Source organism: Bos indicus x Bos taurus, chromosome 23 (assembly GCF_003369695.1).
Source record: "Bos indicus x Bos taurus breed Angus x Brahman F1 hybrid chromosome 23, Bos_hybrid_MaternalHap_v2.0, whole genome shotgun sequence".
Lineage (NCBI taxonomy): Eukaryota > Metazoa > Chordata > Mammalia > Artiodactyla > Bovidae > Bos > Bos indicus x Bos taurus.
Window position 1 is genome coordinate 28828548 of NC_040098.1, and position 26502 is coordinate 28855049.

The window sequence follows — 26502 nt, forward strand, 5'->3', positions numbered from 1 at the left end:
TTTGAAATTAATTTGCTTTGACTCTAAATAAGAACCGGAAACAGGAAGCCAGGAACTGATCTTGAACCATCGCCCCACCCATGACTCATGCAATAATCCTAAGAGTTTTTGAGCCAACAAAATCCATGGTTAGATAAACAGTAAATTCTCCTTTTCAACATGTTTCAGATATCCCAGCTTACCTAGTAAGGTTCTAACTTGAACCCCAGACTTAACATTTAAAATTTATATTCTTGTTGGCACTGATTTTTATTTTTAAAAGTGTTTGGTTGTGCTGGGTCTTCGTTGCTGCATGGGCTTTTCTCTAGTTGTGGTGAATGGGGGCTACTTTCTAGCGGCAGGGCACAAGCCTCTCATTGCTGTAGATTTTCTTGCTGCAGAGCACAGGTTCTAGGGCGCACGGGCTTCAGTATTTGCTGGCACATGGGCTCAGTAGTTGAGGCTCCTAGGCTCTAGGGCACAGGCTCAACAGATGTGGTGCATGGGCCTGTTTCCCTAAGGCATGTGGGATCTTCCCAGATCCAGGATCAAACCTGTGTCTCCTGCCTTGGAAGACTGATTCCTTACCACTGAGCCACCAGGGAAGCCCTGATTTTTAAATAATTCCTGTATTTTACGATGAGTTTGTTGCAGTAAGCTGTTGCAGCCTGGCAGAGCAGAGACCAGAACCTGCCCCATGACTCAAGGATACTGCAAACTATGCCCTCGTGATTGTCCTAGTAAGCATGCCAAATGGCGGGACGTGCTCTCTGCTCCCCTTCACTGCCTACCCCTGTGTCTGTCCCCATGGAAACAAAACAAGATGTTCCTGATCAAGTGCAGAGCCTTAACTTGACTCTTTATGGTGCGCTAATCAAACTCCCCAGTATAGCTATTCCCTAATGATCTGATATGACTTCTGCCAATAAAAGTGCAGGCTGAAAAGAGCCATTTTGTCTTCCTGCCATGGAGAGCAAGGCCCCCTGACTCTCCCGCTTGCCAAATTATATGTGTCTGTCTTTTCTTTATGCGCTCGCCCCCATTTCAGGTCTTTCTCACCCACTGTGCTGGACAGGGCAGTAAGCCATCTGAAATTACCCGTAAAATTAAGTGAATAGATGTGTAGTTCTTCACTGGCTTTCTGCTAACATCGTCTTTAAAATGTATCAACACTGAAATCCAGTCACTTCTCACACCTCTACGGCTTCCATTCGAGAACCATCCTCTCCTCAGTAGTAACAGGCTAGTCTTCCAGGTGGGCTCCCTGCCCTGCTGTCTATTACCCACATAACAGCAGACAAGATCCTTTTTCTTTTCTTTTTAATGAATGGCATCTTCCTCTGTGTCTATGTACTTGTCCCACCGGTCCTCCTTCACCGCCTGTGGCTCTCTCACAGCAGGAGGGCATCTCTGGAGTATCTATTTGGCACACTGGCTCCCCTTCACCGCATGTGGCTCTCTCACAGCAGGAGGCTTCTCTGGAGCTGCGGCTGCAGCTCAGGAGTTGTGGCCTGTGGGCTTAGTTGCTCCCAGCCCCGTGGGATCTTAGCTTCCTGAGCAGGGAGAGTTTCCTGCATTGGAAGGCAGATTTTTAACTACTGGACTGCCAGGGAATGATCTTTTAAACTGACCTTTTAAAAGACGCCATGATCTGTTAAGCTGTGAATTAGAGCATGTCCTCACCACCACACCCCAAAGAACACTGCAGTGTCTACCCTTCTTAGAATGAACTCCCACCCCCTCACCACTGTGTCCAAGCCCCTCATGACAGGGCCCCTCTGGTCGCCCTAGCCTCAGTCCACCAGTCTCAGCCCAGCTCCTCCGACTACGCACACAGGCCTCTAACACTGCTCGGTCCTGCCCAGGCTCCTGGCCCTGCTGTGACTCCCCAAATGCACCCCTTCTCCAGAAACTCACCTGGTTGGCACCCCACTTCCATTCAGTTCTCTGGTCCAGTGGCCCAAGGTCAAGGCCTCAGAAGTGCGATGTCTGACAAACCCTGAATTATTGGCCCTGCCATCGCCACTACCAATCTTCTGGCCCAGCCAAAATTTTCTCCAGAGCAGTTATCAGTGATATCAGAATATTTGTTTTTGTCATCTGTATCATTGAAATATATATTCTTTAAAAGAAGAACCTTGGGGCTTCCGTGATGGTTCAGTACATAAGAATCCATTTGCCAATGCAGAAGGCATGGGTTTCATCCCTGGTCCGGGAAGATTCCTCAGGCAATGCAGCAACTGAGCCATGTGCCTCAGCCACTGAGCCCGAGTGTCCAACTACTGAAGCCTGTGCGCCTAGAGCCTGTGCTCACAGCAGGAGAAGCCCCTACTTGCTGCCACTAGAGAAAGCCTGCTCACAGCAACAAAGACCCAGCACAGCCATAAAGAAATATGTGCTGGGCTTAGTTGCTCAGTTGTGTCCCACTCTTTGTGACCCCATGGACTGTAGCCAGCTAGGCTCCTCTGTCCATGGGGATTCTCCAGGCAAGAATACTAGAGTGGGTTGCCATGCCCTCCTCCAGGGGATCTTCCCAACCCAGGGATCAAACCCAGGTTTCCTGCATTGCTGTTACTATAGGCATATATAGTAGCCTGCCTCAGGGAACCCTGTCCCTCCTCCTCCTGACCCTTAGACTAAAGTGCGTTTGTTTACATCTCAGGGAGATAACCTGAGCCTGCCCATCTGTGGAGGGACTGTGACATTCTTGGATTCTTTGTGTGGGAAATGGCACCACTTGTCTGATGCTTACCGGTGTGGCTCAGAAGTTCATGAGGGGCAGGGGGTGGGGGCGGAGGGGGCAGGAGTCACGGATAGCTGTGGCATCTTTGTTTACTGAGATGGCAGGAGATATTCCATTTCATACCACCTCTGAAATAGCTGTAAGGAAGCAAAACTAACAACCCCCCCTGCCTGAGGCTTGCCATTCTAAGAGATATTTGCAAGAATTAAGTAGTCTTTTTACTTTGTTTCCTCACAGCACCGCCATCTCTGATCCATAAAAGAACCTGGCATCCAGGCCTCAACAAGATGGTTATTTAGAGACATTAGTCTGCCATCTTCTTGGTCAGTCGGCTCTCCAAATAAAGTCGGATTCCTTGCCTTGACACCTTGTCTCTTGGATTTATTGGCCTATTGTGTGGCAAGCAGAGAGAGCTTGGACTCAGTTACAGTAGTACACACTGGAAAATGTAGGGTGGGTTCAAGCCAAAGGGTAAGGTAAGAAAGATTTGAGACAGGCCAAGAGGGGCGGGCTGACCAGCGAAGGGTAAACTTTTGGTAGAGGTAAACTTCAGAAAGAGAAGGAAAATATAGGGTGTGGGAGAGATGCCTCAGAGAAGAAAGAGCTGAGCAAGTTGGACCAATACAGGGCACGCCATGCACAGTATGTCAGGGTGAGCAAGCATAATCTGTCAGGGTGAACTAACATGACAGGTGGGGGACAGCAGAGAAGACTGAAAAAGAAAAATCTGTATACTGCTGAGAAGGACAGAGTATAAAAACATACTCGAAAGCTAAGTGTCATGTGGGTTACAGCAGGGCACAACCATACCTGACAGAGAATGGAAAGGCTAAATAAATACAGAAGTGATGAGGCACAGAAGGCTTGGGTAAGGTGAGATGGAGCTGGAAAGGGTAATAAATAAAAGTGGAGTCTAAATGTTGACCCCCCGATGAAACTAAGAATCTGTTCCCATTAACTCATTAACAAGAATTATGTGGAATATAGTTGTGGTTGATGTGGGTTTTCAATATTGGTAGCATATATTAAGCAGGTCCCAATATTGATTGGACCTCCTGGAGAAGGCAATGGCACCCCACTCCAGTACTCTTGCCTGGAAAATCCCATGGATGGAGCAGCCTAGTAGGCTGAAGTCCATGGGGTCGCTAAGAGTCGGACACGACTGAGCGACTTCACTTCACTTTCAATATTGATTATCCCAAATTCTCAGGGTCCTACATCAAGGTGTTCACCAACACGTTACCAATCACAGAATTCTATTCTGCCGTTGGTCCTTAAACCTGCACAGTTGTTAAAATTATATATGTATTAAAAAACAGGAACCTTGTCTATTTGTCACCCCTTTTATCTCTTGAATCTAGAACAGTCCCAGTGCATAGTAGGGGTTCAATAAGTAGGGGTTGACCATAGGCTGGCATAGTGCTTTCAAAAAGCAATTTGAAAACATGTAGGCTGCCAGTGTGCTCCGTCGCTGCAGCTGTGTCTGACTCTTTTTGACCCTATTGACTGTTGCCTGCCGGGCTTCTCTGTCCATGGGATTCTCCAGGCAAGAACACTGGGTGGGTTGCCACGCCCTCCTCCAGGGGATCTTCCTGATCCAGGGATTGAACCTGCATCTCCTGTGTCTCCTGCACTGCAAGTAGATTCTTTACTCACTGAATCACCTGGGAAGCCCCCAAAACATGTATGACAAGCCTTAAAAATATTCATGCGAAACTTTCCTGGTGATCCAGTGGTTAAGACCACCATGTAATCCAGGCGACCCTGGCCCAGGAAGTAGTATCCCACATGCGGGCACAGTTAAGCCAGTGCACTGCAGCTACTGAGCCCTGGAGCTCCTGGACCCGCCCACAGCTAGAGAGTCAGGGTGCCACAACAAAAGATCCTGCCGCAACTGACACCTGATGCAGCCCCCACAAAAAAATGTTCATGTTCTTTGACCCAGTAATTTTTACTCAAGAAATCCATCATTTTAAAATAAAATACAGAATAATGTTTAGGTATGCAAATTTTATTTTAAAAAAATGTTGGCCATGCCAGGTGACTTAGCAGTATCTCAGTTCCTCAACCAGGCATTGAACCTGGGCCTGTGCAGTGAAAGCTCTGAATCCCAACTAGACCACAGAGGAACACCCTCAGGGTAAGAATATTAATCAAGGAATTCCCTGGTGGTCCAGTGGTTAAGACTAGGCACTCTCACTGCTGTGTCCTGAGTTCAGTCCCCAGTTGGAGAACTGAGATCCTGCAAGCCATGAGGGCAACCAAAAATAAAAAATAAATTAATCAAACTTTATTTGTAAAGGTAGAAAAAAGATACAGAAGAGTGGGATTACGCTTTTTTTTTTTTTAAATAGTATACAGCTGGTAAAAAAGTTTTAAAGGAGAGTTTATAATATATACAGTTATTTATTGATTATAATGAAGTTTTCAAAAATAAGATTCAAAATAATTCATAATGCATAACTACAGCTATGCAGTCCTGTATAGACATGCAAATACATGGGAAGCAGTTTGTGCAACTGAGCGTAGCTAAGAAGTGACGATCTGCCAAAGAGCTCACCATGTCCCTCCCCGTGGAGACATTAGCTGGTTTCATATCTTTCTGCTTTTGTTTATTTTTGTATATTGTTTGTGACTGCACAAGGTTTACTTTTTAAATATGATTAGTTAGTTAGCCAGTTACTGTTGTCTGTGCTGGGTCTTCACTGCTCAACGGGCTTTCTCTAGTTGCGGGAGCTGGGGCTCCTCTCTGCTTGTGGTGCACGGGCCTCTCATTGTGGCGGCTTCTCTTCTTGGGGAGCAGGGCTCTTGGTTGAGCAGGCTTCAGTACTTGTGGCACAGGTGCTCAGGAGTTTTGGCTCCTGGTCTCTAGAGCACAGGCTCAGTAGTTGTGGTGCATGGCCTTAGTTGCTCCAAGGCATGTGGGATCTTCCTGGATTAGAGACCAAAGCCCTGTCTCCTGCATCAGCAGGCAGATTCTTTACCACTGAGCCACTAAGGAAGCCCCTGACTTTTCTAATGGGATAGAATACTTATTATAATGTATTAAAACGTGCAAAATAAGTTTTAATGAAAAAATTCAACTCTCCTTTCCCAACTCACCTTGGAACATCTCTCCTCTGACATCTAGGGCAGAAATCCGTACTGATGGTCCTCCAGGGGAAAGAATTGAACTCTTCCCCCGCAATCCGTGATCCATTCTTGGATTTGGAAGTCAGCTGAGCAATGAAGGCAACACTAAGAATGCCATCTATTCTTGGGCTTCCCTGGTGGCTCAGATGGTAAAGAATCTGCCTACAACGCAGGAGACCTGGGTTCGATCTCTGTGTCAGGATGATCCTCTGGAGAAGGAAATGGCACAAAGCACTCCAGTATTCTTGCCTGAAGAATTCTACGGTCAGAGGAGCCTGGCGGGCTATAGTCGATGGGGTCCCAAAGTGTTGGACATGACTGAGAGATTTTCACTCACTCGTAAGATCTTACCATCAACTATTGATTACTGATTGTTACCTAATTTTAATCTCACCACACCTGAGAGGGTAGAATGGATTCTTTCATTTTCATAGCTTGAGGATCTGAGTCCCTGAGATACTAAATGTGTGGCCTGGATTCCCAGAAAATTGTTGACCTTGAAACTTAGATGACTCTGGACTTCCTGGGAAGCCCACCTAGGCACCATCTGGGTGACAGATGAGTGAGTCATTCAGCCATGGAGTGTGGGTCCTAGCATTCTTGGAGGGGTCTACAGTTTTCCACCTGAAGACTCCTGCACATACTAAAACTATATTCTCTCTCTCTTCCTTCCATGTCAAGCAGGCTTTTCTTTAAAAATGCAAAGATAACTTCCCTAATATTAAGGCCAGCCCGAGTCCCCCTACCCCCACTCCACCCCACCATGACTCATCTCAATTGCTAATCTAAATTTCAGTGAAACTACCCTCAGGGTTGTAGTTGAGCATGTGGATCCAGGACAGAAGTTATTTGGGCATTTGGACTTGGCTGATCTGGAAGGCAGTCCTGAAAGTTGAAATTTTATTCTAGATGGATTTTGGGAAGGGATGGAAATGCCTGATGAGAGAAGACAGGTAAGAAGATTCCAAAAGCAAAGGCCAGTGAGCTCTGGGTTCTAACAAAAGGACTTGGAAAACCTGCCAGCCATTCTGGGCTTATAGTTTCGAGTTTCAATTCCTTCTCAATTATAGACCATTCATTTGGCAAACATGTACTAAATATCTACTATATGTTGGCCGCTGCTTTTAGAAGGAACTGGGGCTGATGGAACCTCACTCTCCTGGCACTCAAGGTTGGCTCAGTCTTGCTCAGCCTAACACGGGTAAGGAAGTTTTAACACAAATGGTAAGGGCAACCTGCACAGGTGCCTTGTGGACATATATGTAGACTGGCAGCTTTGAGCAAGGAGTTACAAAAACCTTATAAAAGAGACAGCATATGAGCTGCATTTTGAGTATAAGTAGGAACCCAATGGACACCCAGGACAAATGAACACGCCTCATAATCCAGGACATGCATTCCTTGGCCTAGGCCAGGACAGGACTCAGACTAAGCTGACTGGGGAGGTTCGTCAGTTTCTTTCCTGGCAAGAAAGTATGCCCCCAATATCTGACTGCTCAGGAATCACAGTTACTAAATACTGAGATGAGGAGTGGGCAGGGCGGGGCTGGATTTGAACAGGAAATTTCCGCTGGAGGGATTGTTAAAATGCAAAGCCCTGGGCCCTCACCCCTGGAGTTCTCATCAGTAGGTCTGGGATAGGTCCTGAAAACTGCATCCCAGCTGATGCCAGTGTAGCCTGTTTTGGGGCTGCACTTTGAGAACTATACTAGAACCACTTTCCTGCAGGAAGAGCAAGGGTTTATGAGTCTAGTTTGGTTTCTAATATCAGAAGGGAGCTATGAGGTATGGAATAAACCAGACCACACCTGACCCACCCTGGCACTGCACGCCTACCCCAGTGACCCAGTGTTTGATTGCCTTGGGGTCACAAGAGCTGCAAACAGCCAGGAAGGGACCAGATTTGGAGGTCGGAGAGGGTGCCCGGGAAGCAGAGCTCGACACTCAGCACCTGGGGCTGCTGCAGCTCCACAGACTGGCTCCTGCGCCCTCAGGTCCTTCCTCACCCCTCAGGACGCTGACTTCCAGGCCTTCCTCTTACTCTACCTCAAATGTTTGGGCCTCTGATGACAGAGGAGCTCTGTCTGGATCTTTCTGATCCAGACAGGGGAACATAAGGTGACAGACATGGACAAACTTACAGGTTAACAGAATGGGCTAATAATGAGGGCCCTGAAAGTGTGGGCAAATGGCTTCAGTCAGGTGTCCTAGGAGAAACACCAGAGAGTCACGTTGGTCTAGGAGTGTGACTCTCGCTTCGGGTGTGAGAGGTCCTGGCTTCAAATCCTGATCGAGCCCACATCCTTTTGGGCTTCCCTGATGGCTCGGACAGTAAAGAATCTGCCTGCAATGCAGGAGACCTAGGTTTGATCCCTGGGTTGGGAAGATCCCCTGAAGAAGGACATGGAAACCCACTCCAGTATTCTTGCCTGGAGAATCCCCCACGAACAGAGGAGCCTGGCAGGCTACAGTCTATGGGCTGCAAAGAGTTGGACATGACTGAGCGACTAAGCACACAAGAGAAACACCAAAGTTATTTATCTAACTTTTGAGACTTTGACATGGACGCTAGAGGGCGATCTGAGATTGCTGAAACTACAAATGTTGGTCCAACCACCCAAAGAATGCTTTGTAGGCTCGGCGAGCATGCTCAGTCATGTCCCACTCTTTATGAGGCTGCCAGGCTGCCAGACTCCTATGTCTGTGGGAACCCAGGCAAGAATACTGGATTGGGTTGTCATTTCCTCCTCCAGGGGATCTTCCTAACCCAAGGATTGAACCGGGGTCTCCTACATCGGCAGGAGGATTCTTTATCACTGAGCCACCTGGGAAACTCCTAGATTGGGCTTTTCTGCTTAAATCAAAAATTTGTCAAATACTATTAAAAAAAATAATAATTTTTTAAAGTGGGAATTGCCTGGCAGTCTAGTGGTTAAGGGGCTTCCCTGGTGGCTCAGATGGTAAATAATCTGCCTGCAGGAGACTCACGTCTGATACTTGGGTCGGGTATGGCTACCCACTTCGGTATTCTCACCTAGAGAATTCTAGGGACAGAGGAGCCTGGCAGGCTACAGTCCTTGGGGTCGCAAAGAGCCAGACACGAATGAGCGACCTTCACTTTCACTTTCACCAGTGGTTAAGACTTGGCCCCTTCACTGCTGTGGGCTGGTTAGGGTCTCTGGTCTGGGAACTAAGATGCCACAAGTCACACAGCTAGGCCAAAAGAATAAAAATAAAATAGCCAATTTCCTTGACCAAACAACTTTCATATGTTGATTAATCGTGCCCTTATTTTACCTTTTAATCAATGAAAGACAGATATGTAAAGAAAGAAAATGCAACTAAAAGAAAAACAACATACTCAATCAAAATGGTAGTAATAATTCAAGGAATAATATATCTATTTTCATACCTTAATCTATCTTTCTTCCAGTTTTATTGAGATATAATTGACATACAGTAGTACTGTACACATTTAAGATGTAGAGCATACTGATTTGACTTACATATGTTATGAAATGATTATCAGAGAATGATATAATTTTGAGACATTAAAAAACCCTCAATTCAGTTCAGCTCAGTCACTCAGTCATGTCTGACTGTTTGGGACCCCATGAATTGCAGCACGCCAGGCCTCCCTGTCCATCACCAGCTCCCAGAGTCTACCCAAACCCATGTCCATCGAGTCGGTGATGCCATCCAACCACCTCATCCTCTTTCGTCCCCTTCTCCTCCTGCCCTCAATCCCTTCCAGCAACAGAGTCTTTTCCAATGAGTCAACTCTTCCCATGAGGTGGCCAAAGTACTGCAGTTTCAGCTTCAGCATCAGTCCTTCCAATGAACACCCAGGACTGATCTCCTTTAAGATGCACTGGTTGGATCTCCTTGCAGTCCAAGGGCCTCTCAAGAGTCTTCTCCAACACCACAATTCAAAAGCATCAATTCTTCAGCGCTCAGCTTTCTTCACAGTCCAACTCTCACATACATACATGACCACTGGAAAAACCATAGCCTTGACTAGACGGACCTTTGTTAGCAAAGTAATATCTTTGCTTTCGAATATGCTATCTAGGTTGGTCATAACTTTCCTTCCAAGGAGTAAGTGTCTTTTAATTTCATGGCTGCAATCACCATCTGCAGTGATTTTGGAGCCCCCCCAAAAAAAGTCTGACACTGTTTCCACTGTTTCCTCATCTATTTCCCATAAAAACCTTAATAAAGGTACAAATTCTTCAAGTTATTTTTCAGTTTTCTCAGTTCCATTTTTCTCCTTTGGAATTATCTTTTACTTTATATTTTGATTTGGTTCAAAATTCAAATGCTTCAAAAAGGCTAGGAGTCTCTTTCACTCTTGTCCCATCCCTAACAGGCAACCACTGATCAGATTTCTTGTTTATTCCTCCAAAGACATTTCATGTATATGCAAGCAAACAGAAATCTATACATATGTATTCTTTCCCCCTTCATATAAGATTTAATATATGCTTTTTTGCAACTTGCCTTTTTTTATGTTTAACAAGATACCATGAATATACAAGTGCTTCCTATGGCTTCATTTTTTGTTCTTTTTTGTTTGTTTTGGTCTGTACCAGGAGGCATGTGGGATCTTAGTTCCCCCACTAAGGATCCAACTAATAACCCCTGCAATGGAAGCACAGAGTCTTAACTCCTGAATCTCCAAGGAAGTTATTTTATTTTTTAAAAAATTTCTTATGGTACTTTATTTATAGATATGCAGTGTTTCTTAACCAGTTCCCTACTTGTAGGCATCTGGATTTTTTTCTTTTAAAGTGAATACAACAACATATAATTTTGATTACAGTCATTTTGCAGATATGCCAGTGTGTTTTTGGATATAGTCCTAGAAGTGGTACTGCTGGGTGTATGGGGTTTAAAAACTTGGACAGAGATTGTCATATGCCCTTTGAGAAAACATTACGAGTTTACAATCCCATCTGTAATATATTTGAATACCTGTTTTGGTATGGTTATTTTTTAAACTATGAGAATATATGTGTGTGTATGTGTGTGTGTGCTTAGTTGAGTCCAATTCTTTGCGACCCCTTGAACTGTAGCCGGCTGGGCTCCTCTGTCCATGGAATTTTCCAGGCAAGAATACTGGACTGGGTTACCATTTCCTCCTCCAGGGGATCTTCCGAACCCAGGGATCGAACACTGGTCTCCTGCATCTCCTGCATTGGCAGGCGGATTCTTTACCACTGAACCACCTGGGAAGCCCATGGAAATATGCAGGGATACATATTTGGAAGCCATCTGTGTATAGATGATATTTAAAATTCTGGGACTGGATAGAACTAGAGCAATTAGGAAGTTAGTAAGAACAGAATAAGAAGCCCAGGTAAAGCTCTTAAACACGCCAAAATTTACAGCAAAAGGAGCCAGCAAAGGAGATTGAGAAGGAACAGCCAGCGTGGTAAGAAGAAAGCTGGAACAGTATGTCATAGCTTTAAGGGTGCATGGGGTGGGGGTGGGAAGTTGGATCATAAATTCATACAATCACTCTGGAGAACAATTTGGCATCTCATGGTAAAGATGTGCAATAATTCCACTCCTACAGACATATTCTAGAGTGACACATAGGGCCCAAGGAGATAAAAGCTCACTGCAGGCAGCAGATCTGCCATAAAAAAAAAAAAACAAACAAACAAACAAAGGAAAAGTCAATGAAAAGTATAAAGAGAGATAAATTGTAGCATATTCATACCATTCCCCAGGTGGCTCTGTAGTAAAGAATCTGCCTGCCAATGCAGGAGACACAGGAAACAAGAGTTCTATCCCTGGATTGGGAAGATCCCCTGGAGGAGGAAACGGCAACCTACTTCAGTATTTTTGCCTGGAGAATCTCATCGACAGAGGAGCCTGGCGGGCTACAGTCTATGGGGTCGAAAAGTCACGACTGAGGGACTGAGCATGCATTCATACCATGGCTATTATCCGGCAATGAAAACAAATGAACTACTCGTATAAGCATGGTTCATCTCATATACAATGTTAACTAAAAAACTAAGCTACAGAATGATAGATTAACAGGAAACAATTTAAAGAGTCTTTCTACACAGGGTCTGGGCTGCCACATGCAGGATCTTTTTAGTTGCAACAGGCAAACTCTCAGCTGGCAAGCATTGGGAGAGCAGACTAAAGTCACTGGACCACCAGGAAATTCCCCAGGGTCTTAGAACATGCCAAACAAAAGGATCTAGTAAATCCTTTTTACTAAAAATCCTTAGTAAGATAAAAGCATACATCAAATTCAAGACACACACACACATCCCAGGCCATCCTGGCCAGGAAAATGTTAACTGAAACATGAATATCAAAACCACAAATAAGACTGTCTGCATAAGTTTCTACTGTTTACTATGTATATCACATATAGCAAGTAATATTAAAAATGTTACAAACTGACCAACCTGGTGACTCTATAAACTTTTTTACAATTCTTTCTCTATTCTATTCTTCCAACTAGAATTACTTTGTAAAAAAAATTGTGGAGTAAATCCAGAAGAACTGAACAAAATAAAGGGAAGAGTTGCCAAATGTGGGGAAGGCTGATGAGAAGTAAAGAAAGATGAGGACATGGACATCTCCACTAGAATTAACAACACTTTGCTAGTGACCTTGACCGGAAGGACTTCCTTGAGGAATGTGAGCAGAAACCAAACGAAGTGACTGAAACCAAGAAAGAAGGATGAAGTAAGGACCACAGGCCCAAATAAGCCTTGGGTGTCAAACTCTGGGGGTGGGTGGGGCAGGCAGGACTGGGAGGCGGGGTTGGATTCTGAGCATTCTTTGGATCCAGAGCCTAGAGAAAGGGAATTAACATTTATTTAGCTCTTTCCACAATCTTCAGAGACATCTTCTGAAATAGGTTTTACAAACTGAAGAATGAATTCCTCCAATAGCTCCTGGGTCCCTCAGAGAAATGAAGTACTTCGGCCTGGTTTCTGAATACAAAGACAATAATGTGAAGTTCCTGGGGGCTAGCTAGAAACTTACGCTCTGGGCCATTTTTCTCAATAATGTGTGAAAAATCAGTAGATTTTGCATACCTGAAGCATTAAAAAAAAAAAGTGGGGGGGGTCCTTGCTGGAATGTTTGCTATACGAGTATCTGACAAAGGATTTGTATCCAGAGTATATAAACAACTTCTATGACTTGATAATAAAAAGACAAAAACAACACAAATGAGTAAAACACTTAAATAGGGACTTTACAAGTGTAAGTATGGTGAACACTTTAGTGAATCTATTGATGATTTTTAACAAATACATGCAGCTGTGTCATCCACAGCCCTTTTCACAATATAGAATGTTCCCCCTCAAAGAAAGAAAAGAAAAGAAAAAAAGACTGTTGCCTTCACCTTAGAACATCCCCTTTGCTCCCTTTCATTTTCACTCATCTGGTAACTATCACCATAGAGTCGTTTTGCCTGTTTTAAACTTCATACAAAGGCACTCACAGAGTATGGCCTTCTTTGTGTCTGGCTTATAATAAAGATACATGAATTGAAATTCATATGTGAAAAAGTTCAGGAAAAAAAAAGTCAGGGGAAAATACAAAGTCAAAACTTAGAAATCACTGGCTTCCCTGTAGCTCGGTGAGTAAAGAATCTGCTTGCAATGTGGGTCAGAAAGATCCCTTGGAGAAGGAAATGGCAACCCATTCCAGTTATTCTTGCCTGGAGAATCCCATGGACAGAGGAGCCTGGCAGCCTACAGTCCATGGGGTGACAAGAGTCAGACACAACTTGGTGACTAAACCACCACCACATACCCATCAGAAAAGCTAAAAGTAAAATGTTGGCAAAAATATGAAATAACCTGAACTCTTATCCATTGCCTATAGGAATATAAAACAATCACTTTAGAAATTAAGTTATGGATCTTCAAAGAAAATAAAACAACAAAGACTTTATGGCCAGTGTTTACTTTCCTTGGTATTTACTCAAGAAAAATGAAGATATACGTCCCTGAGAACCATATATAAGAATGTTCTTAGTTGCTTTATTTGTAGTATCCAAAAACTGGGAATACCCTCAAATGTCCAAAAATCGTGGTCCAGTCTGCAAAGGAATGTGCTATACTGTGCTCAGTCGCTTCAGTTGTATCCATCTCTGAGTGACGCTATGGACTGTAGTGTGCCAGGCTCCTCTGTCCATGGGATTCTCCATTCAAGAATACTGGAGTATGTTGCCATCCCTCCTCCAGAGGATCTTCCCAACCCAGGGATCAAACCCATGTCTCTTAGGTCTCCTGCATTGGCAGGCAGGCTCTTTACCACTAGTGCCACCTGGGAAGCCCAGCAAGGGAATACTACTCAGCAATTAAAGCGAAGACCTACTGATGCCTATAACAACATGGATCCAATATCTATGGATCACAGAGATGTTATGCCAGATGCAAAAAGCCAGACACAGAGAAGGATACTCTGTGAGTGCATTTGTATGAAGTTTTAAAACAGGCAAAACGACTCTATGGTGACAGTCACTAGATCAGGGAAAATGAAAGGGAGCAAAGGGGATGTTCAGCATTCTATAGAACGGTGAAGGCAACATTCTATATTTTGATAGGGCTCTGGATGACACAGCTGCATGTATTTGTTAAAAACTGTCAATAGATTCACTGAAGTGTTCTATTCATAAATACATAAATCCTACCTCAATTTACACGTGTTTGTAATTTTTAAAAAAATTGTTTCTGTTTTGTTTTGGTTGTGCTTTGAGGCATGCCTGCCATTTCCTAATTTCCCATATCAAACCCAACCCTGGCAGTGAAACAAGGAGTCCCAACCACTGGATCTCCAGGGAATTCCCTACCAGGAATTTAAGATCACTGTCTCCTTTAATCTTCACAGTGTTCCTATGAAGAGGAACTTTCCATTTCAGAGATCTATACCTGAGATTCCAGGGTTTAAATAATCAGTCTACAACATTGCCCAGGAGCAAAGCTGGATGGGTACCCAGGACTCTTCCCTCCTGCTGCTGCTGCTGCTAAGTCGCTTCAGTCGTGTCCAACTCTGTGCAACCCCATAGACGGCAGCCCACCAGGCTCCCCCATCCCTGGGATTCTCCAGGCAAGAACACTGGAGTGGGTCGCCATTTCCTCCTCCAATGCATGAAAGTGAAAAGTCAAAGTGAAGTCCCTCCAAGCCTGTCCTATTTCCATGATCCCATCTCAGGACCCCAAAGAAGGAGGAAGACTTTGAATGGGTAGTGAGACTGGGGATAATGAATCAGCTGCATATGCACAGAAAGAGTGGAGAAGCCTCCTCTCTCCCCTCCCCCATCCCCTCCAAGGAACTAAACTCATCCCCTCTGACTCACCTGGCACCCCACTCTCTACAATGGCTAGAACTGGGAATGAAGGAAGAAGAAATTGCTTTTGCATTTTGTGGGCCCTTCTCCTCCTGGGGTCTCTGCCTTTCCACCTTTTATGCCCCACACTGGTCCATCCACTTCACAACTGAGTGCCTACTGAGTGCCAAGAGCTGTGCTTGTCTCTGGGGGTAAGCAAAGGAGTAAGACAGCTCCTGCTCTCAAAGAGTTTACTGTCTAGGGGAAATGAAGACACTAGAGAAGGTTGCAATAATCTTCTGTGTTCAAATTGGGTGCCATCCCTATCATTGGAGGGAGGGTGCTTAGTATCTTCAGTCGTGTCTGACTCTTTGCAACCCATGGACTGTTGCCTACCAGGCTCCTCTGTCCATGGGATTCTCCAGGCAAGAATACTAGAGTGAGTTGCCATGCCCTCCTCCAGGGGATCTTACTGACCCAGGGATCAAACTTGAGTCTCCTGCATTGGTAGGCGGGTTCTTTACCACTAGTGCCACCAGGGAGGACAGGGACAATCCAGGGAAGGTCACCTGGATAGAGCTGACACAGAGGGTATGATAGGTTCCAGAACTCTACTGGAGTTCAAGTCTGGACACAGGTAAATAATGTCTTTCTGACTGAATTATTTTCAGGCTTCCTGAGAGATGAGCAAGCTCATTCCAGAACAAGGAAGACAGGTGGGGTGAAGAGACCATTTCCCAAGGACATAGGCCCAGGTCACTTCTCCTAGTTACTACTGCCTACCCACACTTCACACCTGTAGGTCCAACCTTCTTCCAAACCTCTCAAAGCCCTTGACTACATTCTGTGGTGTTCAGCATGGGTACCATGACCTTAGCCAGCTGCAGCACCAGACTACTGAGGAACAAAGTAGCAGTGATCCTGGCTGAATTACTAGGGGAGGTGAAGTCCCTTTGAGGCAGAGATAAACTTGGCAGTTCAGCCTCATTACAAGCTTTAATTATAATTCCAAATGGTCTACAGACCCGTGAAAGATCACTCAACTGATTAGCCATAACATCTACAGCTGATAAAGACACAGGGACAGAGGTGTTCTTTAAAATGGAAACTTTGGAGACTGGAGACAGTTTCCTTAATTGTAAACATAATCTGACAATGTAAATGAAAATACCTACCACCCTCTGACCCAGCAATCTACAGTGGGGAATATCTCCTATAGAGATATCATGTTAAGAACATTTAAGGATGTTTATTGTAGATTTATTTGTAGTATTGAACTGGAAACAGACCAAATGTTCATCAGGTGAAAGACTTGATAAATTGTGATACACCCATATTATAGACTGATGTGCAGTTATTAAAAAGAGGAGTTTATATACACAGAGGGACATCTAGGAATTGCAGACTATTATGAACAGTAGGTTCACATTATTAATGAATTCAGGTTCGATTTTCGGGTCTAAAAGATCCCCTGGAGAAGGAAATGGCAACCTGCTCTAGTATTTTGCCTGGAAAAGTCCATGGACAGAGAAACCTGGTGGGCTACAGGCCACAGAGTCAGAGACAACTGAGCGACTGAACACATGAACAGTATTAGCCTATTTCTATAAGAAGAAGAACAACAAAAAAAACCTCAGATATGTAGACATATGCTTGTATGTCATTAAAGAAACATTTGGAGGGATACAGTGCAGACTTAATGCAGTTACCTCCTGGTGGTGGTAACAGAATATATTTGTTACCTTTGCTTTTCAACTTCTTCTCCTGGCTTCCCCTTCCTCTTACTCTCACCTCTCTATCTCCCAGCAGACTACAAGCAGAGAGCTGACTCCTAGATTTGAGGTAACACTATCTGGATTTGGGAAAAGAAGATTTCAGTTTGCAGACCTCACAGGAGAGGTCATAGAGTCAGTTGTTGAGAAGAAGGGGGTTGGTTTACTGTGAGCAGTGGAAAATGAGTAAATTGAGATACAGGGGGATATTTTCCCAAACTGGACAAAGCCTGAAACCTTCTCTCTTCAGCCCTCCATTCTTTCCCTTTCTTCTTTCTGCCTTGACAGAAGCCAGAAGTTAAACTAGGTGGTTTGCTACCGTGGTTTAGAGCAAGACTTCATTGGTCCCCATCAGCTGTTTCAGCTAGTTCTCCCAACCAGTGAGGTGATGGCTGGGCTGACAGCAGCAAGACCACCACCACAGCTTTAGGGAACCTTGCCAGGCCAGCCACACTTGGCAGGGAGTAGTGGCCCTCACCTGCCCTCCCTGGGTCACGCTCTATAACCAGATGCCTGCATTTGTCTTTGTGCAGGTTCTAGACATTGCCCTCATAATAAAGGATTATGTGGAGAGTTTGTTAGCCCAGCTCTAAATTCATTTGGAGGCCTTGCTTTTTAATGACTCCCTAAGACCCAAGAGGACTTCCCTGTAGCTCAAATGGTAAAGAATCTGCCTGCAATGCAGGAGACCAGGGTTCGATCCATGGGTGGAGAAGAACCCCTGGAGAAGGGAACAGCAATCCACTCCAGTATTCTTGCCTGGAGAATTCCATGGACAGAGAAGCCTAGCAGGCTATAATTGGAGTCACAAAGAGTCAGAAACGATTGAGCGATTCACACACACACAAAGACCCAAGAAGGGCTTCCCAGGTGGCGCTAGTGGTAAAGAACCTGCCTACCAATGCAGGAGACTCGAGTTTGATCCCTGGGTTGGGAAGATCCCCTGGGGGAGGGCATAGCAACCCACTCCAGTATTCTTGCCTGGAGAATCCCATGGACAGAGGAGCCTGGGATCGCATGGGATCGCAGAGTCGGACACAACTGAAGCAACTGAGCATGCACCATGCACGCACAAGACCCAAGAGAGTGGAGGAGCCAGGTCTGATGACTCAATTGGCTTGCAGTCTCCTCTGGGCCTGCAGAGAGCTGGTCTGGGCAGAAGTGAAGCTACCTACCCTTCAGGTTTAACAGGAGGGTGGGGATGGGAGGGGAGGGTGCCTCAGCCTTGCCAGCCTCAGCACCCCAAGACATAGCTGGAAGGAACTGCAGACAAACTTAACTTTCCACTAAGGTTCTGGGTCGGACTCCAGGCAAGCACAGGACTGATCTGGCTCAGATGTCTGGCTGCCAGCCAACCAGGCACCCAGGCACCCTCCCCTCCCATCTCTCCCTCTGGTATGGGACTCTTGCCAAGAAACATACCACTTAGAGCAATCAGATTACTGATTGTAATCTCAAAAGGGTATTGTTGAGTTGGGGGAAAGGCAGAAGGTGTTTTAGGGGCTGCTGGGAAGACAGCAGTGCAGGGGCCACATGAGAAGGGATTCTGAGAGCCTAGAGGGTGGCGAGCGAGGCAAGGAGCATTGCTGTAGATTTCCTAGGTCTGCCCCTCCCCCTCCTCTGGGAGGCTGTCTTCTTGGCAGACAGCAGATAGATGCATGACAAAGGGACCCTGATGGCTCTGTCTTGGGGGTTGGGGAGATGGCTGGGGAGGGGCCCCTCCTGGTCCAAAGCACATCTCCCCACCCCCACCAGGTCCCTTAATCTATCAGGTTTTTTTGGCAGTTAGTGGCTTAGAGGCAAATATAGCTCCAGTTTTGCTGTCCTGTAGATCTTTCATCAGACCTATGGGAAGTCTTGAAATGCACACATATATTAGTTGCCCAAAAAGTACTCACAGATGAGCTGGAACTGGGGCTATGTGATACGAATTTAGGAGAGAGTTAAGAAAAAAAAAACAGGCTCAAAAGATTCCTAGATACGACCAAGGTGAAGACAGCAGGCCACAGTCAAGAGGACCCCCAGCACCTCAGAAGGCAGATGCTGAGCAAATAGCCTCAGACAGGGCGGGGATGTAGAGATGTCTAAGTCGACAGAGGTCCATGCTCCAGGCTCAGGATTCTGGCCTTCCAAGGTGTATGGAGCTCTGGTTCACAGCCTTTCCGGAGTCCCCCCAATTCACCTCGGGGCCTTCATTTGGGGCAAGTTTGGGGAGCAGACAGACAAACATCATTCCTAGCAGACAGGCAATCTGAAAGCTATTCTCTTGCAAACAGAGAATAAGCACTAAGCCTTCAGTGTGAGCCCTCAGGACCAGCCCAGACCCTGTGGGAGAGCTTAGGTCAGGCTTCTTGCACCTCCACCCCAAGTCGCTCTCCTCTTCCTCCTCATCTTTTTGCCAGCCCCCCTAAACAAGGCCTGGGGGGCGGGGGGAGGGGTAGAAGATGAGGCTGAATGCCTGCGTCCTCTAGAGGGGGACGGGATACCTAGGCCCCAGTGGGCGGCCCTGTCTGAGGCTCACAGTCTTTGAGGGGTTGGTGGGGGGGTGGTTGCTGCAGGAGCTCTTTTAGCTGCTCTGAGGGGGATTCTTAGGAGGGGATTGGGGCTGGGGGTTGGGGGGCAGGAAGCTGTCCCCAGGGGAGCCATCCAGGCCCATTCAAGGGTTGAGCACTTGTTTAGGGTTAGAGCTGCCCCCTCTGGGGACCAGGATTGTCCAGCCAAGGCCATTGTCCGGGCCCCTTCCCCCAGTCCCTCCCAAGCCCCTTTGAACCTGAAGTCAGATATTTTTTTTCTCCCCTTCTACCTCCTAGGCTTTTCCCACCCAGGGCCTAGGGCTGGAGGTCTGGGGTGGTAGGAGGGGGAGGGAGAACCTTCAACTGTGGTTCTAGATATTTGGGTCTCTGAAGAGGGGGGCAAGGAACTTGATGCACGGGACCCACAGTGAGGGACCCGTGGTGTGGTGTGTCCAATCCCTCTGGCTGGACAAAGGTAGGGAGACTCAGGCCTAGTCAGTCCAGAGCCTGGCCCCGAAAGTAGGGTTTCCATCCCTGGGTCTGGTAGGTGAGGGGCCTCTGGAGTCAGGAAAGCTGGGGATGGAATGGAAGCTGGTCTGGCAGCCTGCCCCTGGTGATGGGGTGGATTTTAGCAGGCTGGGCAGAGGGGTACCAGGCATCACAGTTTTGAAAAGTGAAAGTGTTAGTCATGTCCGACTCTTTTTGACCCACAGATTGTAGCCCGCCGAGTTCCTCTGTCCATGGGATTTCCCAGGCAAGCATACTGGAGTGGGTCGCCATTTCTTTCTTCAGGAGATCTTCCCAACCCAGGGATACAACCAGGGTCTCTGGCATTGCAGGCAGATTCTTTATCATCTGAGCCACCAGGGAAACGAATCTGCCCAGTTGTCTAAATGGGAACTGCCTAGGTTCCTGGACTGGGATGCTGGAGGACAACGGGGAAGGAGCCTGTTAAGAATTGAGGGGTAGCCCCAGTGGGACTTGACACATACAGCATAAATGTGTTTGAGGAGTTGAGAGGGTGGCTGGTCTCAGGTGCCAGGGTGTCTGGAGAGGGGTCCTGAAGAACGTGCAGGGGGTATGGAAGGGACCCCTCACCCCTGGTGTATGTGGGCCTGGGGAGGGCTGGGCAGCCTGTTGGGAGCTGGAAGTGAAGGCCCGCATGGGGGACCTGCACCGAGAGTCTAGGAGTCTGGGGCCTGGAGAGGGGCCTGGGTGGAGATCCCTGGCTTTCCCCTTCCAGACACCACCGCCACCAGCAGGCAAACACCCTCCGCCTCAGTTTCTCCCACCCCCACCGTCCCTTCCCCCCACCCATCCAGGGGGCGGGGCCAGAGGTCAAGGCTAGTGGGTGGGATTGGGGAGGGAGAGAGGTGTTGAGCAGTCTCTAGGAGATCCCTCGTTTTCCTAGGCCCCCGGCTCGGGGTGCCTTCCTTCCCCATGGCGGGACACCTCGCTTCTGACTTCGCCTTCTCGCCCCCGCCGGGCGGTGGAGGCGATGGGCCGGGAGGGCCAGAGCCGGGCTGGGTTGATCCTCGGACCTGGATGAGCTTCCAAGGGCCTCCCGGTGGGTCGGGGATCGGGCCGGGGGTTGTGCCTGGCGCCGAGGTGTGGGGGCTTCCCCCGTGCCCCCCGCCCTATGACTTGTGTGGAGGGATGGCCTACTGTGCGCCGCAGGTTGGAGTGGGGCCGGTGCCCCCAGGCGGCCTGGAGACCCCTCAGCCCGAGGGCGAGGCGGGAGCCGGGGTGGAGAGCAACTCCGAGGGGGCCTCCCCGGACCCCTGCGCCGCACCCGCAGGCGCCCCGAAGCTGGACAAGGAGAAGCTGGAGCCGAACCCTGAGGAGGCGAGTGAGCTGCTGGGGGCGGGGGGCCGGTGACCGCGTAGGCCGGGGGCGGCCACGCGAGGGGAGGTGGTCGGGGACCCAGGACGGGAGCAGGCGGAGGCGGCTCCCCGGGGTAGGGACCAGTGTGTGGCGGCTGCAGGCCGCTCTGAGCTGGAGCCAGGTGGGAACCAGGGGCCGGAATTTAAGAGAGAACCGCAGGTGAGGGCAGGGCGGCCTGGGGCGGTCGGAAGCCGGCCTTGCTTCCCCCCTCGGCCCTTGTCAAGTAGGTCCTTCCACTTCCTAGGTCTGACCTGGGTCGGGTCACTCATTACCAGCCAGCACCAGACCTAGCTTGGGGTCTGAGCCCCTTCTACCCGGATCCCTTCTGGGAAATTTGCTCCTTATCAGACCCGGGATCTCGGGCCTTAGGGTTAAGTGTGGCCTGAGGGTGAAAACAGTGCTTATCCCAGGGTTATTGTTCCTGAGAGTCTAGGGTGTGACTGGTTTCTGATAGAAGCTCCTGTTTGGGCTGTGTGGATGTGTGGAGTCTGGGTTTTCCTTCCATCAAGTTTAGGGCTTGTCTTCCCTTGACCTCTGCCTTGCGCCCAACGAGTCACGGTCAGGCAGAGCGCACACCCTGACACCCCCTTATAAGAAAGCTGGAACACCAATTTCGCCGTAATTAAGTAAGCAGTGAACAGGGGGAGAAAAGGGGAACAAGTCATCTGCAGGCCATTCCTCAAATGGAGGGTTTGCTGAGGGACTGAAGTCTTCTGCATCTAACCCGCTGGGGACTATTAAGGATGTATCTTCTAGTCTGAGGAAGAGACAAGTGCAAGCAATTAGAGATCAAGTACTAAGCCTTTAGACCTCTCCGGAGGAGGTGTGATTGGTTTCAGCTGACCAAGTAGCTCTAGACGCTCTTTGCTGGAGGCGACTGCTGAGCCTTGAATAATAATGGCTGCCAATCGTGGTCCATTTCCTAAGTGCCTGGCTGTGGGCTCAGTTTCTACATCATTATCTCATTAACCGGCACAAAATCTCCTAGGGAGGTATTCTTAACCTGTTTCACGGGTCTTAACTGCTAAATGGTGAAGCTAGAATTTGAACTGAGGTTTATCTTATTTCAAATCGCCAAAATATGATTCAGAAAAGCCGAGATGGGAAGAGCTGACATTTACAAGTTTGCAACATTGGTTGAGCAGAAGTTGGCCTATTTTGAGTTTGAAGGGACTGACATCCCATCAAACAGTGGGTTGGCCACAAAGTTCATTCATGCTTTTCCATAACCTCTTATGGAAAAGTGCAAATGAACTTTTTGGCCAACCTAATACTTCTTTAGGTTTCTAGGACTGCACGGAGGCCTGGCTACTCTTCTCCATCTTCTGGCCACAGGCCTGCATTGGAGAGGCTCCATTTATCCACCTTTGCTCTGTCTACCTTTCCTTTCATCCACTGTCAAGGCTCAAATGTCTTGTAGACATAACCACCACATGTTCAGTCTCCTTCTGGGATGGCTCCCTGCACTGCCCCCTCTCTGTCCATTACCCAGAAACTCAAGGCTCAGATTAGTCCTCCTCATTCTTTTCACATCCTTACATCCAGTCCTTTGGAAATACCACGATCTTTACCTTGGATAGACATCCTGGTCCCTGGAGCCTTCCTGGTCCCAGTTGCCATCATCTATGCTGGGATTGCTGCAGTTGCCTCCTTACTCTGTGGTCAGTACATCAACTGGAGTGATCAAGAGTCAGGTCATTTCCCTGCACAAAACCCTTCAGCGACTTTGCATTTCTCTGAGTAAAACTTAGTCATGGTGGCAGCTGCAGGATCTGCGCTGCTCACTTCTCTGATCGCGTCAGCTGCTCTTCCCTTTCCTCAGTCCTTTCACCCCCCTCCGGCCATGCTAGCTTTGTTGCTGGTCTTGCTGCTGACTTTGCTACTGCCCACCTCTGGGCCTTGCCACTTGACTCCTTCCTTTTGCTCAAACATGACCTCTGACTGTCTTATTCAAAGTTGTCCCCTTCCCCATAATTCCCTACTCTGCTTTACTTCTGTCCATAGCACTTCTAACCTACTGAATAAGAATTATTTCATCACAATGAAAGCTCCATGGGGCCAGGGTTTTTTGTCTACTTTGTGTAGCCACTGGCTTACAGAAGGTGCTTAATAGATCTGTGAAATTTGTCAATGAGGATGCTTTTATATTGCAAGGAAATAAATAAAAATATTTTATTTAAAAATAAGGGATAATCAGGTTTTTAAAAAATTGAGCACTGACTATATAAAAAACTTTATTCATACCTCGTATGACATCTGTTTTGTAGTGTGCGTGTGTTTGTGAATGTGCGTATCTTGTGGTTTGTGGGACCTTCAAAGTAATCTGGAGAGAATCAGAGACATGGTGCTCTGTATTTCTCTAGATGCAAAACTTCCTCAAATTGGGTTAATACTAGAGTCAAAAGCTTTTGTGAGTACTAAAGAACTAAAAGGCAGGAGCCCCCTTCCTAACCTGACATGTGTCCTCATTGAGGTTAGAGCTTCTCTTTGCGTTATTGAATGGTGCTCTGCATCTGGTGGATGTTGCTTTCTGGGCTAGATGACATTTGTGTTATTTCTGGTTGTTAGGTGGGCAGCTTTGAGGCAGAGATACTCTCACATACCTTGGGGCCCCAGTGGAAGAGGGGGTGAGGTGGATAGCTGTCATATGTTCTTACATATCCTCTGCCTTTTAAAATGCAGTCCCAGGACATCAAAGCTCTTCAGAAAGACCTTGAACAATTTGCCAAGCTCCTAAAGCAGAAGAGGATCACACTAGGATATACCCAGGCCGATGTGGGGCTCACCCTGGGGGTTCTCTTTGGTGAGTCTCCTACAGCATGTTTTGACCCACAAAACACAGGGACGACATCTGCCCTGGAATGAACATCCCTGAATTGGGGCCTTTCCTCCCCACCAAGGGAGTGGTGGAGGGTGGGGTGGAGGGGAAGATACTCGACATGGACTTTTGAGTTCTCTGGGAAGAGTAGCCGGTGTGGGGTCTTGGAAGGGTGGGAACAGGTGGCAAGGCCTGTGTCGGTCTTGTGGCAAAGGGGCCCTACCTGCTACCTCACTTTGCTTCTTCCAACCCACCTCCCCAGGAAAGGTGTTCAGCCAAACGACTATCTGCCGTTTTGAGGCTTTGCAGCTCAGTTTCAAGAACATGTGTAAGCTGCGGCCCCTGCTGCAGAAGTGGGTGGAGGAAGCTGACAACAACGAGAATCTGCAGGAGGTGAGGGTGGGAGGGAGGCACAGTGACTGCCCTATCTCAAGTCTGATTTCCACTGCTTTTATCTCTGGCTGGCAGCGCGCCCTCTAGGAGCCAGTGGCCCTCAATGGCATGAAGTGTGATTCCTCTGTTCTGCTGAGAGAAGGTCCAGGATCACTTGTCTAAACCTATCTTTCCAGGATCTTTTTCATACCTCCTGGCCCTAGTGACAACTGGCTGGTGCTCCTGAATAGTTGGCTCTTGAGTCATTGTCCCCCTGATACTGGTCCTGAGCAGGTTTGGGGCTTGCCTGCCCATTTCTTTCCTTGTCATCTCCTCCCCACCTGCTCAGATATGCAAGGCAGAGACCCTTGTGCAGGCCCGAAAGAGAAAGCGGACGAGTATCGAGAACCGAGTGAGAGGCAACCTGGAGAGCATGTTCCTGCAGTGCCCGAAGCCCACCCTGCAGCAAATTAGCCACATCGCCCAGCAGCTCGGGCTGGAGAAAGACGTGAGTGCACCTGTCCCTGTCCCTGTGTGCGCCGTCTCCTCCTCCCTGGTGTCACACCTCCCAGATCTCAGGACCAAATGCCCCTCCCGTGTCCTCCACTCCTAGGTGGTCCGAGTGTGGTTTTGCAACCGTCGCCAGAAGGGCAAACGATCAAGCAGTGACTACTCCCAACGTGAGGATTTTGAGGCTGCTGGGTCTCCTTTCGCAGGGGGACCCGTATCCTTTCCTCTGGCGCCGGGGCCCCATTTTGGTACCCCAGGCTACGGGGGCCCTCACTTCACTACTCTGTACTCTTCGGTCCCATTCCCTGAGGGTGAGGCCTTTCCCTCGGTGTCTGTCACCGCTCTGGGCTCTCCTATGCATTCAAACTGAGGTGCCTGCTCACCCCAGGAATGGGGGGCAGAGGAAGGGGAGAGCTAGGGAGAGAACCCTGGGGTTTGTACCAGGGCTTTGGGATTAAGTTTTTCATTCACTAAGAAAGGAATTGGGAACACAATGGGTGTGGGGGCAGGGAGTTTGGGGAAACTGGTTGGAGGGAAGGTGAAGTTCAATGATGCTCTTGACTTTAATCCCCACATCACTCATCACTTTGTTCTTAAATAAAGAAGCCTGGGACCTAGTAGGTGGATATTTTTGTCTTTGGTTTATCCTCTAGTTATTGAAGAGTGGATAGGATATTAATAGTGGGTATTAATAGTTCTCTGACCCAAATGACCCCGAAACGAAGGTTGCTGTTTACATTGCGCAGAGTCACAATGTCAGAGGGAGGTGTGGGGTTGGATCCCAAGTTTATATGGATAGGGCTCTTTATAAGTGTGAGCTAGTTCTTAGGAGCCTCTGACTTGCGGTCCTGCAGAAATTGGAGATGAACACCTTTGCCCAAAGATGCAGTTATTACATAGTCTGTTCCCTATTAGGATCTGGTTTTTTGCTTTCCCCCATTCTACTCTGTAGTCCTCAGTGGCTATGTGCTAAGAAATCAAACCTTTACTCGTTTCTTCTATCACCCCAACCAGAAACTCCACTTTGTGCTTTCTTGATACTGGGGTCCATTTGGTTTTCACTTAAGGTTTTTGCCTTGTCTGTGACTCACCTACCACTACACACACTTAGTCCTGACTCTGCCACTTCCTAACTGGGGCTCTTCCTCTGGAGCTTTTCTTTGATCCGTAAAAAAACTTGGGTTGGTAAGTCTAAGTAGAGAAGGAAGGGGATGGACATGCAGGGTGCAATAAGATAGGTCAAGACAGGACTTTCCTAGTAAGAACTATAGAAACACTGCTTTGACAGTGTGCTGACTTGGTGTGCAACTCAGAAGAGACTCAATGTAGCATATGTGGGTTTTATTGATACTGCACCAGGTTGACATCTGCTCTAGCTGCTGTCTCAGGTTTTCTCTTCTTGGTAGTACCGATGAAACTTGTAGAAGTTCCACCACCCTCATGAATTTGATCAAATCCAAATGACA

At 47.5% G+C, this 26502-nt stretch overlaps 1 protein-coding gene across 1 annotated transcript; it reads left to right on the forward strand.

The window, feature by feature from the left end:
- Nucleotides 1–20880: 20880 nt before the first annotated feature.
- On the forward strand, nucleotides 20881–25630 carry POU5F1 (POU class 5 homeobox 1). The gene is made up of 5 exons (XM_027524004.1): nucleotides 20881–21297; nucleotides 24019–24139; nucleotides 24417–24547; nucleotides 24876–25034; nucleotides 25140–25630. Exons 1-5 carry the CDS (start codon nucleotides 20893–20895, stop codon nucleotides 25404–25406), a joined length of 1083 nt encoding a protein of 360 aa, XP_027379805.1. The 5' UTR covers nucleotides 20881–20892; the 3' UTR covers nucleotides 25407–25630.
- The last annotated feature ends 872 nt before the right edge of the window (nucleotides 25631–26502 follow it).

What these genes read in the sequence shown, in the direction of transcription:
- POU5F1 (XM_027524004.1), top strand. Translation starts at nt 20,893, where the DNA reads ATGGCGGGACACCTCGCTTCTGACTTCGCCTTCTCGCCCCCGCCGGGC. An exon ending in TGGAGCCGAACCCTGAGGAG is followed by an intron (nt 21,298 to 24,018) that starts GCGAGTGAGCTG and finishes TTTAAAATGCAG; the next exon opens with TCCCAGGACATCAAAGCTCT. An exon ending in ACAACGAGAATCTGCAGGAG is followed by an intron (nt 24,548 to 24,875) that starts GTGAGGGTGGGA and finishes CCACCTGCTCAG; the next exon opens with ATATGCAAGGCAGAGACCCT.